General features: G+C 41.9%; 1 protein-coding gene across 1 annotated transcript; it reads left to right on the top strand.

The window, feature by feature from the left end:
• Window positions 1-9,826: 9,826 nt before the first annotated feature.
• LOC125481961 (protocadherin-10-like) lies at window positions 9,827-11,996 on the top strand (the record flags this gene model as incomplete). The annotated part of the gene is made up of 1 exon (XM_048593917.1): window positions 9,827-11,996. A coding segment is annotated over exon 1 (1,956 nt), but the record flags the coding sequence as incomplete, so codon positions are not given.
• Between the last annotated feature and the right edge of the window lie 5 nt (window positions 11,997-12,001).

The following is a 12,001-nucleotide window of genomic DNA, read 5'->3' as shown; positions in this document are numbered from 1 at the left end:
GTCTCCAACGATTTGACTCCACGACAGTTTTGGAACCATGTTATACTTTTAGGCCAGGTCAGTCTATGCCGTATCAATTTTTTTTTGCATCTACTATTCTCGTCCTTCTCGTTGCTACTTGTAGTGCTATTAGAAGTAATGTCACAGAGGCCTTGGTGAGTTGCTGCAGTGCATCTTATAGATGATGCACACTGCTGGTATTGTGCTTTGACAGTGAAGGGAGTGGATGTTGAAGATGTTATGTGGTGTTCCAGTCAAATATGTTGTTTAGTCTTCGTTGGCATTAAATATCTTGAGTTTTGTTTGAAATGCATACCTCCGGGCAAGTGGATCTCAGTCCATCACAGTCCTAATTTTCACCTTAAAAATTTTGAACTGGTCTGGGGAGTCAGAAGGTGAGATTCCTGCCCAGAATTATTATGTTCTGACCTACTCTTGGTTGTCAGGTAGCTCAGCTGGCTTGATGTCCGGTTTCTAATGAAAATAACACCAATAGGTGTTGCATTCTTGCACTGGCTGTGGTTCCCAAGGAAATATTCTCCTTCTTGACCTCTCCCTCACCTGAGGTGTGGTGATTCTTAGGTGGAACCACCACCATGCATCCCTCTGTAATGAGAGAGAAACCTTAAGGGATCAGGAGGACGAAGACAACGTTACCTTTTACCATTTCTGGTCTATTGGTAAATAATAAACGGTTGATCCATGGATGTGCAAATATGTTAGGAAATGCATCATTTGTAAATGATATGACTGTTTATTTAATATATGTTGAAATATATTTAATTTCCTATGTAATAGCAATTTCTTCTCACATTTCCTGATTTCATGGTGGTATCTCCGGTAATGTGTTTGTTTTGATTCACCTATGGGACATGGGCGTCGCTGACTGGCTTGCATTTACTGAATGTCCCTAGTTGCCCTTGAAAATGTGGGAGTAAGTTGCCTTCCTGAAGCACTGCAGTCCATTTGGTGTATTTTGACCCACAATGCCATTAGGGAAGAATTCCAGGATTTTGACCCAGCATTAGGCAATATGTTTCTATATCAGGATGGTGAGTGGCTTAGAGAGGAACTTAAAGGTAGTGGTGTTCCTGTGTATCTGACGCCCTTATCCTTCTGCATGGACGTGGTCCTGGATTTGGAAGATGTCATCGAAAGATCTTTGGTGAATTTCTGCAGCATCTCTTGTCGATAGTACACACTGTGAATGTTGTGCCAATCAACTGGTCTGTGTTGTCCTGGATAGTGCCCAGATTTTTTTTTAGTGCTGTTAGGGTTGCACCATCCAGACAAGTGGGAAATGTTCTATCACACTGCTGACTCGTGTATTGTTGATGGTGGATAAGCTTTGGGTGGTAATGAGCTGTGCTGCTCGCCATAAGATTCTTACCGTCTGACCTGCTCTTGTTTACAATCTATAATTTACAATCGCCCTGCTGTAAGAAGGGTATTATTTACCAGGAGAAGTTTCAAAAGTGATTTACCAGGATGTCGCCAGGAATGGAGAGTTTGAATTATAAAGAGAGGCTGGATAGGCTGGGAGATTTTGTTTTCCACTGGAGCATTGGAGTTTGAGGGGTGACCTTATACCAAATTTTGAGGATATGGATTGAGTGAATGGAAGGTGTCTTTTCCCTCGGGTGGGGGATTTCAGGACTACGGGGCATAGTTTTAAGTGAGAGGAGAAAGATTTTAAAAAACATGAGGTGTGACTTTTTAACACAGAGCGTGGTTTGTGTGTGTAATGAACTTTGAGAATACATTTTGGATGCCAGTACAGTTACAATGTTTAAAAGATGCTTAGATGAGGAGATGAGGAGATGAAAAAGAAATGTCTGCAGGGATATGTCCCAACCAGAGGAAGATGCGACTAGTTTAGTTTGCAATAATGATCAGTGTAGAATGGTTGGATCGAAAGGTCTGTATCAGTGCTGTATGACTGTATGAATCTACTGTGATTAAGTGTAATTCCAAGAAGTTCTAAAGTCATTTTTACCTATTGTTCTGTGGTCCACATCATTTTCAGATTATTTTTAAGTGTATAGTTGCTTATTTATAAGTATTGAACATGTCGACACTACAAAGAGCAAAGAACAGCACAGCATAGTAACAAGCCATTTGACCCCCACCAAGACTGCGCCGACACATGGTGCCTTTTGAAACTAAAAACCTTTTGCCTCTACATGGCCTGTATCCCTCTGTTCCCTAACTATTCACATCTCTGTCAAGATGCCTCTGAAATGTTATTAATGTGCCTGCCTCCACCAGATTCTCTGATAGCTTATTCCAGGCACTTACCACCCTACGCTTAAAAACCTGATTCTCACATCTCCTTTAAACTTACCCCCTTTTGACTTAAACCTGTGTTCCCGAGTACTGACAGTTCTTCCCTGGGGAAAATACTCTGTATACCCATTCTATCCATGCTTCATCCATTACCTACACTCTCTAGTCATTTGTATTTTAACTATGCAGTAAAGACTCTAAGCTTTGATGTAATATCAGAAGTACAGAACATGCTCGCTGACAGCAGGATTGCAGTCCTAACCAAAGGTTGCAAAGTAATTATGTAGCGTTTCGATTTGAAATGGATCCAAGCAAAGAAGATTTGAAGTTGCCGAGGGCTCTGACATAAAATCAAAGTATCATCTTGATAGTTCTCGAACTCTCTTATACATGCAAATAAATTACTTTATGACTGTAAAAATATAATTTGCAAGGTTACATCGAAGTAATTAATGGTAGATAAATTATTTTAAGTCCTCTCTTCATTATATGGTTGTGTACTAGATAATGCAGTAAACAGTAAATCCCACTATTGCATCCATAGTGAGTAATAATATGAATTGAGGGGCTACAACTTGTATTCACACACTATTTAGAATACAAAATCCACCAAGCCTGTTTTCCCATCCACTACACAACCCCACTCTCCGCTAATTCCCATCTTTTACCCCAACTCCATAGAGAATACAAAGCCAGCCGTAATCCATCTTGCATCATACACTGTAATTATATTTAAATAAAATCAAAATGTATGAGAGAAACGAAACAGATCTGGTTGCATCTGAGGAGAGAGAAACAAAGTTCATGTTTTGAGTCCAATATGACTCTCCATCAAACGATCCATAAAAACTGAAAACATTATCTCTGTTTCTCTCTATGAAGCTTCTGCCAGACCGACTGAGTTTATCCCAGCACATTTGGCTTTTAATTCAGATCTCCAGCATCCACAATATTTTGCTGTAAACACATTTGACAACTTTTTTTTACTTCAAGTGATCCTGATATTGAGTAATAAAATGTTGCTACTGTGGATGAATAAATAATAAATAGTAAATGTTGACAAATCGGATGGTTAAAATCCGTTAAGAATATTTAAATAGTGAAGCACCAGAAAATTCATGGTTCGTGTAATAAGTAGGGTCTACAGAAATGTGCTTAGTAGAAGGGAAATGTAATCCTGATCTAGTTATTCATTACAAAAGATCTCGCAAGTGATGTTTCAGCAAATAGAACTAAAATTATGAATGAAATGAAAAGATTGTATTTTTAATTACACAATCATAAATGTGAAATGCAAGTAAAAAATCTTCCAAATCGTTCCACTTTTAAGAAATCATCTGTATCTTGATTGGTTGAACGTGAGAGCTCCCCACTGACCAATCAGAAGCTGAAATGTGGGTGGCGATCTTGACAGCCCTACTTAATTGCTCACACAAAATAGTATAAAGTGTAGAATGGAATGGCGAACTGTCGGGCATTTGGGAGGTTTATGCGGTTATTGAGGTTTTTCAGAAAAAAAAGGAATGATGGTCGGAAAAAATCTGAATGAATTGGAAACATTCTCACAGATCGAGTTGTTAGGGTGTAGAATCCAATCCATGAAAATGTGGTGGAGTCAGTTCCAGTTGAAGCATTCAGGAGAGCATTAGTTTATTTTTTAGTAATATGACGAGCAGTTATATGGGAAAAATTCATGATATTGACACGAGATCACAGAACGAGATGAGATAATAAAGACAGTGCAGACACAATCGACTGAATTTACTCCTACGTTTTAATAATTATGTGATGCTTTGATATTGTCATTGAAACTATTCAGTAGACATTTCAATGCACGACAAATGAGACTTGGTTTGGATCTTGAGACTGAAAGAATTGATGCCACTTCATCGATAACATATGAGAGTTGGATTCCTTGCAGAAGTCTGTGATGATTTTACCAATACGCAAGACAATTTGATCGATTTAGGAACTGTTATTCCAAGAAGTGCTAATATTAAATATAAACAGCTGTGGGATTGACATAATTTCATCCAGGAAATGGCAAGCAAGTTTACAGTACACACCTGGACCTCCTACTCTTTGTCGGGGAAAGGATCCCCGTTTGCATAGGTTATTTATATCCTTGGACCTCACAAGACGCTTACATTTCACAACAGAATTTGAAGAGCAAAGAGAACATTTCCTACTCATTTTCCAGAACGCAACCGGATATGGAGCCTGACTTGAACTCACCCCACCACCAGCTGTTTCTGAATTATAAGTGCATACTGTAGTTGTATAAGTACATTTGTTATTGTGCCAGAGTTGCGGTGACAGTCAGTGAGGTGAAAGAAAAATCCCTGTTTTCAGGGTGACATTTTACAATTGAAAGATGTGTTCGAAGGCATCAAGTTATACAACACAGAAACAGGCCCTTCGGTCCTACACATTTAACGGGAGCAAGTTTCCGAAACTGAGCTGCTTTTGTCCAGTATCCCTCTAAGTCCTTCCTATACACGTACCTATACAGACTGAAAAGTATCTAGTTTCGAAAATAAATACGTAAATGCATGCATCATTTGATACAAGAAATAAGCAAGCTGGAAATGATCATAAATGAAACACTGCGGCAGAAAAATAGAAATATTGAAAGTAGGGTCAGAACGAGGCTATTTGGACCTTTAAACCTGCTTCACCATCCAATATGATCATGGCTAATCCTCGATCTCATGAGATTTTCCTCCTTTCTCTTCAATCTCCTTGATGATTTTAAAATCTAAATATTTGTCTATGACTTTCTTGAATACATTCAGTGAGATGGCCTTCCCAGTCTTTTATGGTGGATAATTCCATAAGCTCACAACTATTTGACTGAAGAAATGTTTCCATATCACAGTCTTAAATGGTCTACCATGTATCCTGAGACTGTGACCCCTGGGGTTACACATCACAACCAGAGACGTCATCTTCCCTATACCTGATCTGTTCAGCCTGTTGGAATTTTATATGCTGCTATCAAATCCCCTCTCATCCTTACAAACCTTCACAACTACGCAACCAGTCGAAATTTCTCATAGGGCAATGTCGCCCTGTGAAATCTTTTCCACACTCCCTCTTTGAAAAGTATGTTCTTTCTGAGGGAGAGAGACCAAACCTGCATGCCATCCTCAAGACGTAATTTTACCAAGCCCTGTAGTAGTAAAACATCTCTACTTCAGAACGCATATCTTCTTGCAATGAAAGACAATATACCCTAAGGTTTTGGAGTAGATTTGTAGCTCGGGTTGTGGTTGTTGAGGTTGGTTGGCTCGCCGATCTGGTTTGTTGTTCCGCAGACGTTTCGTTACCATGCTTGGTAACATCCTCAGTGCAGCCTCCGATGAAGCGTCGGTGTGTTTTCCCGCGTGGCTTTTAAACTCTGGGGTCCGTTGCGATGGATTGCCTCACTTCCGGGTTTCCTCCGTATATGGGGTCGAGTTCAATATGTTCATTAATACCCTGCTTCGTGGAGTGCCATGCTTCCAGGAATTCTCGTGCTTGTCTCTGCCTAGCCTGTCCCAGGATCTTGGTGTTGTCCCAGTCGAAGTCGTGGTTCTCCTTGTCCATGTGGATTGAGATGAGTGAGTATTGGTCGTGTCTTTTTGTAGCCAGTTGGTGTCATTTACTCTTGTTGTTAGTTTCCTTCCTGTTTGTCCGATGTAGTGTTTCTCGCAGTCTCTGCAGGGGATCTTGTAGAAAAAGAAAAATTGGTCCTGTCCATGGCGGGGAGTGGGTCTTTAGTTCGGGTGAGCACTTGTCGTAGGGTTGATGTGGGTTTGTGTGCCACTCTGATGCCCAGCGGTCGTAAAAGTCTTGTGGTGAGTTCTGACGTGTTCCTGATGTAGGGTAGTGTGATGAGTGTGTCGGGGCGTGTAGAATCTTTCTGATGCTGTTCCTGTAGGCATCTCCTGACCCAGTTCTTTGGATATCCATTATCCTTGAACACTTGGAAGAGGTATTCCTCCTCCTCTTGGCGTAGTTCTATGTTACTGCAGTGTGTTGTTGCCCTTTCAAACAGTGTTCGCACGCAGCTTCGTTTGTGTGTGCTGGGATGGTTACTGTTGAAGTTCAATACCTGGTCTGTGTGTGTGGCTTTTCGGTGTACTTTCGTTTGCAGTTCCCCATTTGTCTTGTGCTCTACCATGACGTCCAGGAATGGGAGTTGTATGTTCTTCTCCTCCTCTCTCGTGAATTTTATTCCGGTGAGGGTGTTGTTTATGAGTTTGTGTGTCTCTTCTAATTTGGTCCGTTTAATGATGACCAAGGTGTCATCTACGTAGCGTATCCATAGTTTAGGTTGGATTTGCGGAAGGGCAGTCCTTTCCAGTCTTTGCATCACTGCTTCTGCTATTAGTCTGGAGATAGGCGATCCCATGGGTGCCCCGTTGATTTGCTCGTATGTTTGACCATTGAAGGTGAAGTGGGTGGTCAGGCATAGGCCCAGTAGTTTAAGCATGTTGTCCTTGGAGATGGTTTCACTGGGGTCGTGTTCTTGTTCCAGGAGTGTTGTCATTGTTTCCCTTGCGAGTGGTATGTCTGTTGACGTGAATAGGGCGGTGACATCAAACGATATCATGGTCTCTTCGTCCTCGATCTTTATGTCTTTGGTGGAGTTGAGGAATTCTTGGGCTGAGTGGTTGGACTGGGGTGATTTGTTGAATAGGTGCTTGAGTCTTCTTTGTAGTTCTCTGGCTAATCTGTGCGATGGAGTGCCTGGTAGGAAGTCTACGGGTCTGATGGGGACTTCCGGTTTGTGCACTTTAGGGAGGCCGTAGAATCGGGGTGTGTTGTTTCTTTCGGGTTTCATTCTTAAGAAGTCTGCTTTGTTGATCTGTCCTGTTTGTTTAAGTCTTTGTAGCGTGTACAGGATTTTGTTGCCTAGTTGTGGTGTCGGGCCAATTTGTACTGGCCGGTATGTGTTCTCGTCGGCGAGCAGTGCTTGTGCTTTGGAGATGTCGTCCTTTTTATTCATTATCACTGTCATGCGCCCTTTGTCTGCAGGTAGTATAGTGATGTTCTTGTCCTTCTTTAATCTGTCCAGGACTTGTCTTTCCCGTGTGTTGAGGGTGTTGAGTTCCCTCTTTCTGGTTAGTGTCGGGACTACCGTCTGTCTTACAGTTTGTTGTGTTTCTTCGTTGATATTGTTGGTCTTGAGTGTGGCTTCCGGTGTAGCTCGCCATTCCGTTTTGTTGGCATCCCTGAAGTTGTAGTTCAGTTCCCGGGTGAGAACGGCTTTTTCCGCGTCTGTCAGTTTCCTGTCGGAGAGGTTCCTTATCCATGTGTCAGTTCTGTTGTTGTCGCTTTTGTGGGTAAGTGTGGTTAGCTTGTCTTGCAGGGTCTGTCTTTTCTTGGCTCTTGTGGCCTGTCGGCTGATGTTAATGGCTCGTTCCATGTCGGTTGTCCAGTCTTGATTGGTAGCTTCCTGGAATAACGTTTTTTGGCGCGTAATTTCTTCCAAGTGTTCAAGGATATTGGATATCCAAAGAACTGGGTCAGGAGATGCCTACAGGAACAGTATCAGAAAGATTCTACACGCCCCGACACACTTATCACACTACCCTACATCAGGAACACGTCAGAACTCAACACGAGACTTTTACGACCGCTGGGCATCAGAGTGGTACACAAACCCACATCAACCCTACGACAAGTGCTCCCCCGAACTAAAGACCCACACCCTGCCATGGACAGGACCAATGTCATCTACAAGATCCCCTGCAGAGACTGCGAGAAACACTACATCGAACAAACAGGGAGGAAACTAACAACAAGGGTCCATGAACACCAACTGGCTACAAAAAGACACGACCAATACTCACTCATCTCAATCCACATGGACAAGGAGAACCACGACTTCGACTGGGACAACACCAAGATCCTGGGACAGGCTAGGCAAAGACAAGCACGAGAATTCCTGGAAGCATGACACTCCACGAAGCAGGCTATTAATAAACACATTGAACTCGACCCCATATACATTCCCCTTCCGGGAGGAAACCCGGAAGTGAGGCAATCCATCGCAACGGACCCCAGAGTTTAAAAGCCAGGCGGGAAAACACACCGACGCTTCATCAGAGGCTGCACTGAGGATTTTACCAAGCACGGTAACGAAACGTCTGTGGAACAACAAACCAGCTTGGCGAGCCAACCAACCTCAAGACAATATATCCCCTGCCTGACTACTTTCACTAGCAGACGTGCACGGATACAGGATCCTTGCATATGTCCACATCTGGAAGTCTCCTTCCAACCTGCTCATGACTCAAAATCTCACAATGTAGAAATGTTACATTATAATTTATTCCTTCATCCTGGTCATACATATATATGAAACGCTGGGACTGAAACCTTGCGGTACCCCAGTATTCAGTATATACCACTGAGAAAACAAACGTCCCTTTCATCAATCCCTCTGTTTCATCTCTGTCAACCAAATTTCAATCCATGACAATTTATTAACATGTATCATATGTCATTTAATTTTGCTTACTAAACTCATTTCTCGGACACTATGAGGTTGATCATGGAACACCATAGTAGGTATTATTTTTTGGAAACTAAAGACGTGTATTTGGATGCATTTGGAAAAATCATCTCAAACCCTGACAAATTATTATGCCAGCATGCTTCAAATTCTTTCCATGAGAAATTCTGAAATGTTGAGTGTTGGACTCGTCAAAAATACATTTCATGCCTTAGAAATTGAACACTGTCCATGTTCTTTGGAGGCCTTTCGTAACTTTGTGTTTTCGAACAGCTGATGGAACTACTTGCATGATTCAGCTTCGAAAACCGGGGTTCACGTGTGTGTTCCTTTAATATCTTGAAAGCTACAGATAACCTTGGAAATAACACAATATCTACCTTGGACCATAGTGTAAGACGTGAGGGAGGAATAACTCGTTCTGCGTATAATTCTCCACAATTGTGCATGGCAAAAGGTTGGAATTTTTTTTTTTCCACGGATTGATCTAACTAGAACACCGAGAATGGAAATTATTACAAGTGACACTGGATAGTTATATGGAGTCTGAAAATGAAACTGAGTATAGTAATGGCTATTTTCACATTTCTCATCAAAAGGTGAACAATGAAATAGTTTTGTGTTCCTGTGGTGAGAAATGCCTAATTTGGCAACAGAATGCAATAACACAAGAACCGCAGCTGAATTATAAATTACACAATACTTACACACAAACGAGGCATATGACAAATGTTCTTTTATTTTTATCTCTCCTGTCATGTGTAGCATGTTGTCATTTCTTTCCAGTTGTAACTTTGGTACGGGGAGAAACAATACAGTTCAATATATCTTAAAATATTTTTATTGTGCAACAATAAATTGAGGCATTTGCACTCACTACAGAACTCCCAGCTTTAAGAAGGCAACGGTAATTTGATTGGTCGAATTTAAATGTGCTGCTCTTCACCAATCAGAACTTAAGATGTGGTTGGGGATCCGGACAGCCCCTTCGCTACCCAGACACCATCACGTCCGATCACGCACAGAGATAAAATTGGATTGCAAGCGGCTCGTTAGGAATTGTTCACGAATCGAATGGACGTTTTGAGAAAATAGAAGACTCAAATTGTATAATCTTAGCGATTCGTGAAATGTTCAGGTATTTACTCCAGTGCAGTGGTTTTCGAAATAAAAACATTGATATAACTAAAAAGAGAATAATTAATGCTGCGGAGACATGCTGATATAAAGGGAATGTTTGACTCTGGAAATGAGATATAACATATTTTGGCTTCTGAAATGCCACTTCTTGTGCTGCATATTCTCTCCTTGGAATCTCGTGTTTGGACAGATTCGTTACTCAATTCCTGAAGAACTGCAACTCGGCGCCTTTGTTGGGAATATCGCTGAGGATCTCAGCTTAGATGTAAAGCAGCTCCCGGCTCGCAACTTGCGAATGGTAGCCAGGACCAACAAACAATACGTGGATATAAATTTGGACATTGGCATTTTACGGGTGACGAAAATAATTGACAGAGAAGAGATTTGCGGACCGAGCCTCAGTTGTGTGCTAAGCTTCAACGTTTTCCTTGAAAATCCTTTAAAGCTGTACCAGGTTGCAGTGGAGATTCTCGATGTAAATGACAATGCTCCCAGTTTCCCAAATACACAATTCCGCCTAGAAGTGTCAGAGCGTTCTACTCCTGGAACGCGCTTTCCACTCGAGCCCGCGCACGATCTGGACGTTGGAACCAACTCCGTACAAACCTACGAGCTCCTTCCGAACGATTATTTTTTTCTCGATGTACAGATGCGCAGTGGTAATGTAAAATCCCCGGTACTAGTGCTGCAGAGTACCTTGGATAGAGAAGCGGAAACCAGCCACAAATTAACGTTGATAGCCAAGGACGGCGGAGTGCCCGTGAGGTCGGGCTTGGTTCAGATATCGATAACTGTAAAGGATGCAAACGACAACGCTCCCATCTTCTCCCAGTCAGTTTACAGAGTCAGTCTGTTAGAGAACGTAGCCACAGGAACGCAGGTAATCATACTAAATACCACTGACTTGGACGATGGCCCCAATGGAGAGATAAGCTACTCGTTTGGTAGCCACACTTCAGCTCGAGTTCGAGAGCTGTTTGGGGTGAATTCCAAAACTGGTGAAATTATAGTAAAACGGACGTTGGACTATGAACAAACCAGTGTCTTTGAGTTAAACATTCAGGCTACAGACGGAGGTTCTGACGCTATGTCGGGGCACTGTGATGTTTTGGTAAATATTATTGATGTGAATGATAACCCACCTGAGGTGATTTTGACGTCTTTATCGAGTACAATATCGGAAAATGTAGCTAGTGGGACTGTAGTCGCTCTGTTCGCTGCAGCAGATAAAGATTCGGGGAGAAACGGGCAGGTACAATGTCATATTTCAAATAAATTGCCATTTAAACTGGATTCTTCTTTAAAGAATTTTTATGGAATACTTGTTCATCATTCACTTGATCGTGAAAACACTTCCAAGTATGACGTTACAATAACATGTTCGGATGCCGGAAATCCTCCACTTACATCCAAGAAAACTATTCGCGTCGAGGTAACCGATGTAAATGACAACGCGCCACAGTTCAGTCAATCTGTATTTACAGCAAGCATAATGGAGAATAATGAGATTGGCGCTTCTATATTTTCTATTACAGCCTTTGATCCCGACGTTGGAGTAAACGCAAAAATGAAATACTTTATTCTGGAGACTCAAATTCAGAACGCCTCGGTATTCAGTTACATCTCTATTAACCCGGACACTGGTGTCATTTTCGCTCAAAGATCTTTCGACTACGAGCAACATAGAAACTTTCAGATTCAAGCTCAGGTCATGGACTTTGGGACGCCATCACTTGCAAGTAATGTTTCAGTGGATGTGATTATCCTGGATCAAAATGACAATGTGCCAGTCATCGTACAGCCATTCGCCGAATTTGGGTCAACAGCAGTTGACACAATATCCAGGTTTGCAGAACCAGGCTACTTGGTTGCCAAGGTATCCGCCACTGACGCTGACGCCGGTCAGAACGCTCGTCTTTCTTATTCCATTTTTCAGGCTACCCAGCATAACCTTTTTACTATTTCACCAGACACTGGGGAAATTTGGACAATCCGTCGTGTCGTTACTAAAGATGCCTCTAAGCAAAGGTTGGTGATTCTGGTAAAAGATAATGGATCACCATCTCTTTC

The sequence above is a fragment of the Rhincodon typus genome, unplaced genomic scaffold (assembly GCF_021869965.1).
Source record: "Rhincodon typus isolate 14 unplaced genomic scaffold, sRhiTyp1.1 hic_rhity00004558, whole genome shotgun sequence".
NCBI classification, from domain to species: domain Eukaryota; kingdom Metazoa; phylum Chordata; class Chondrichthyes; order Orectolobiformes; family Rhincodontidae; genus Rhincodon; species Rhincodon typus.
This window is presented reverse-complemented; position numbering and strand designations above follow the sequence as displayed.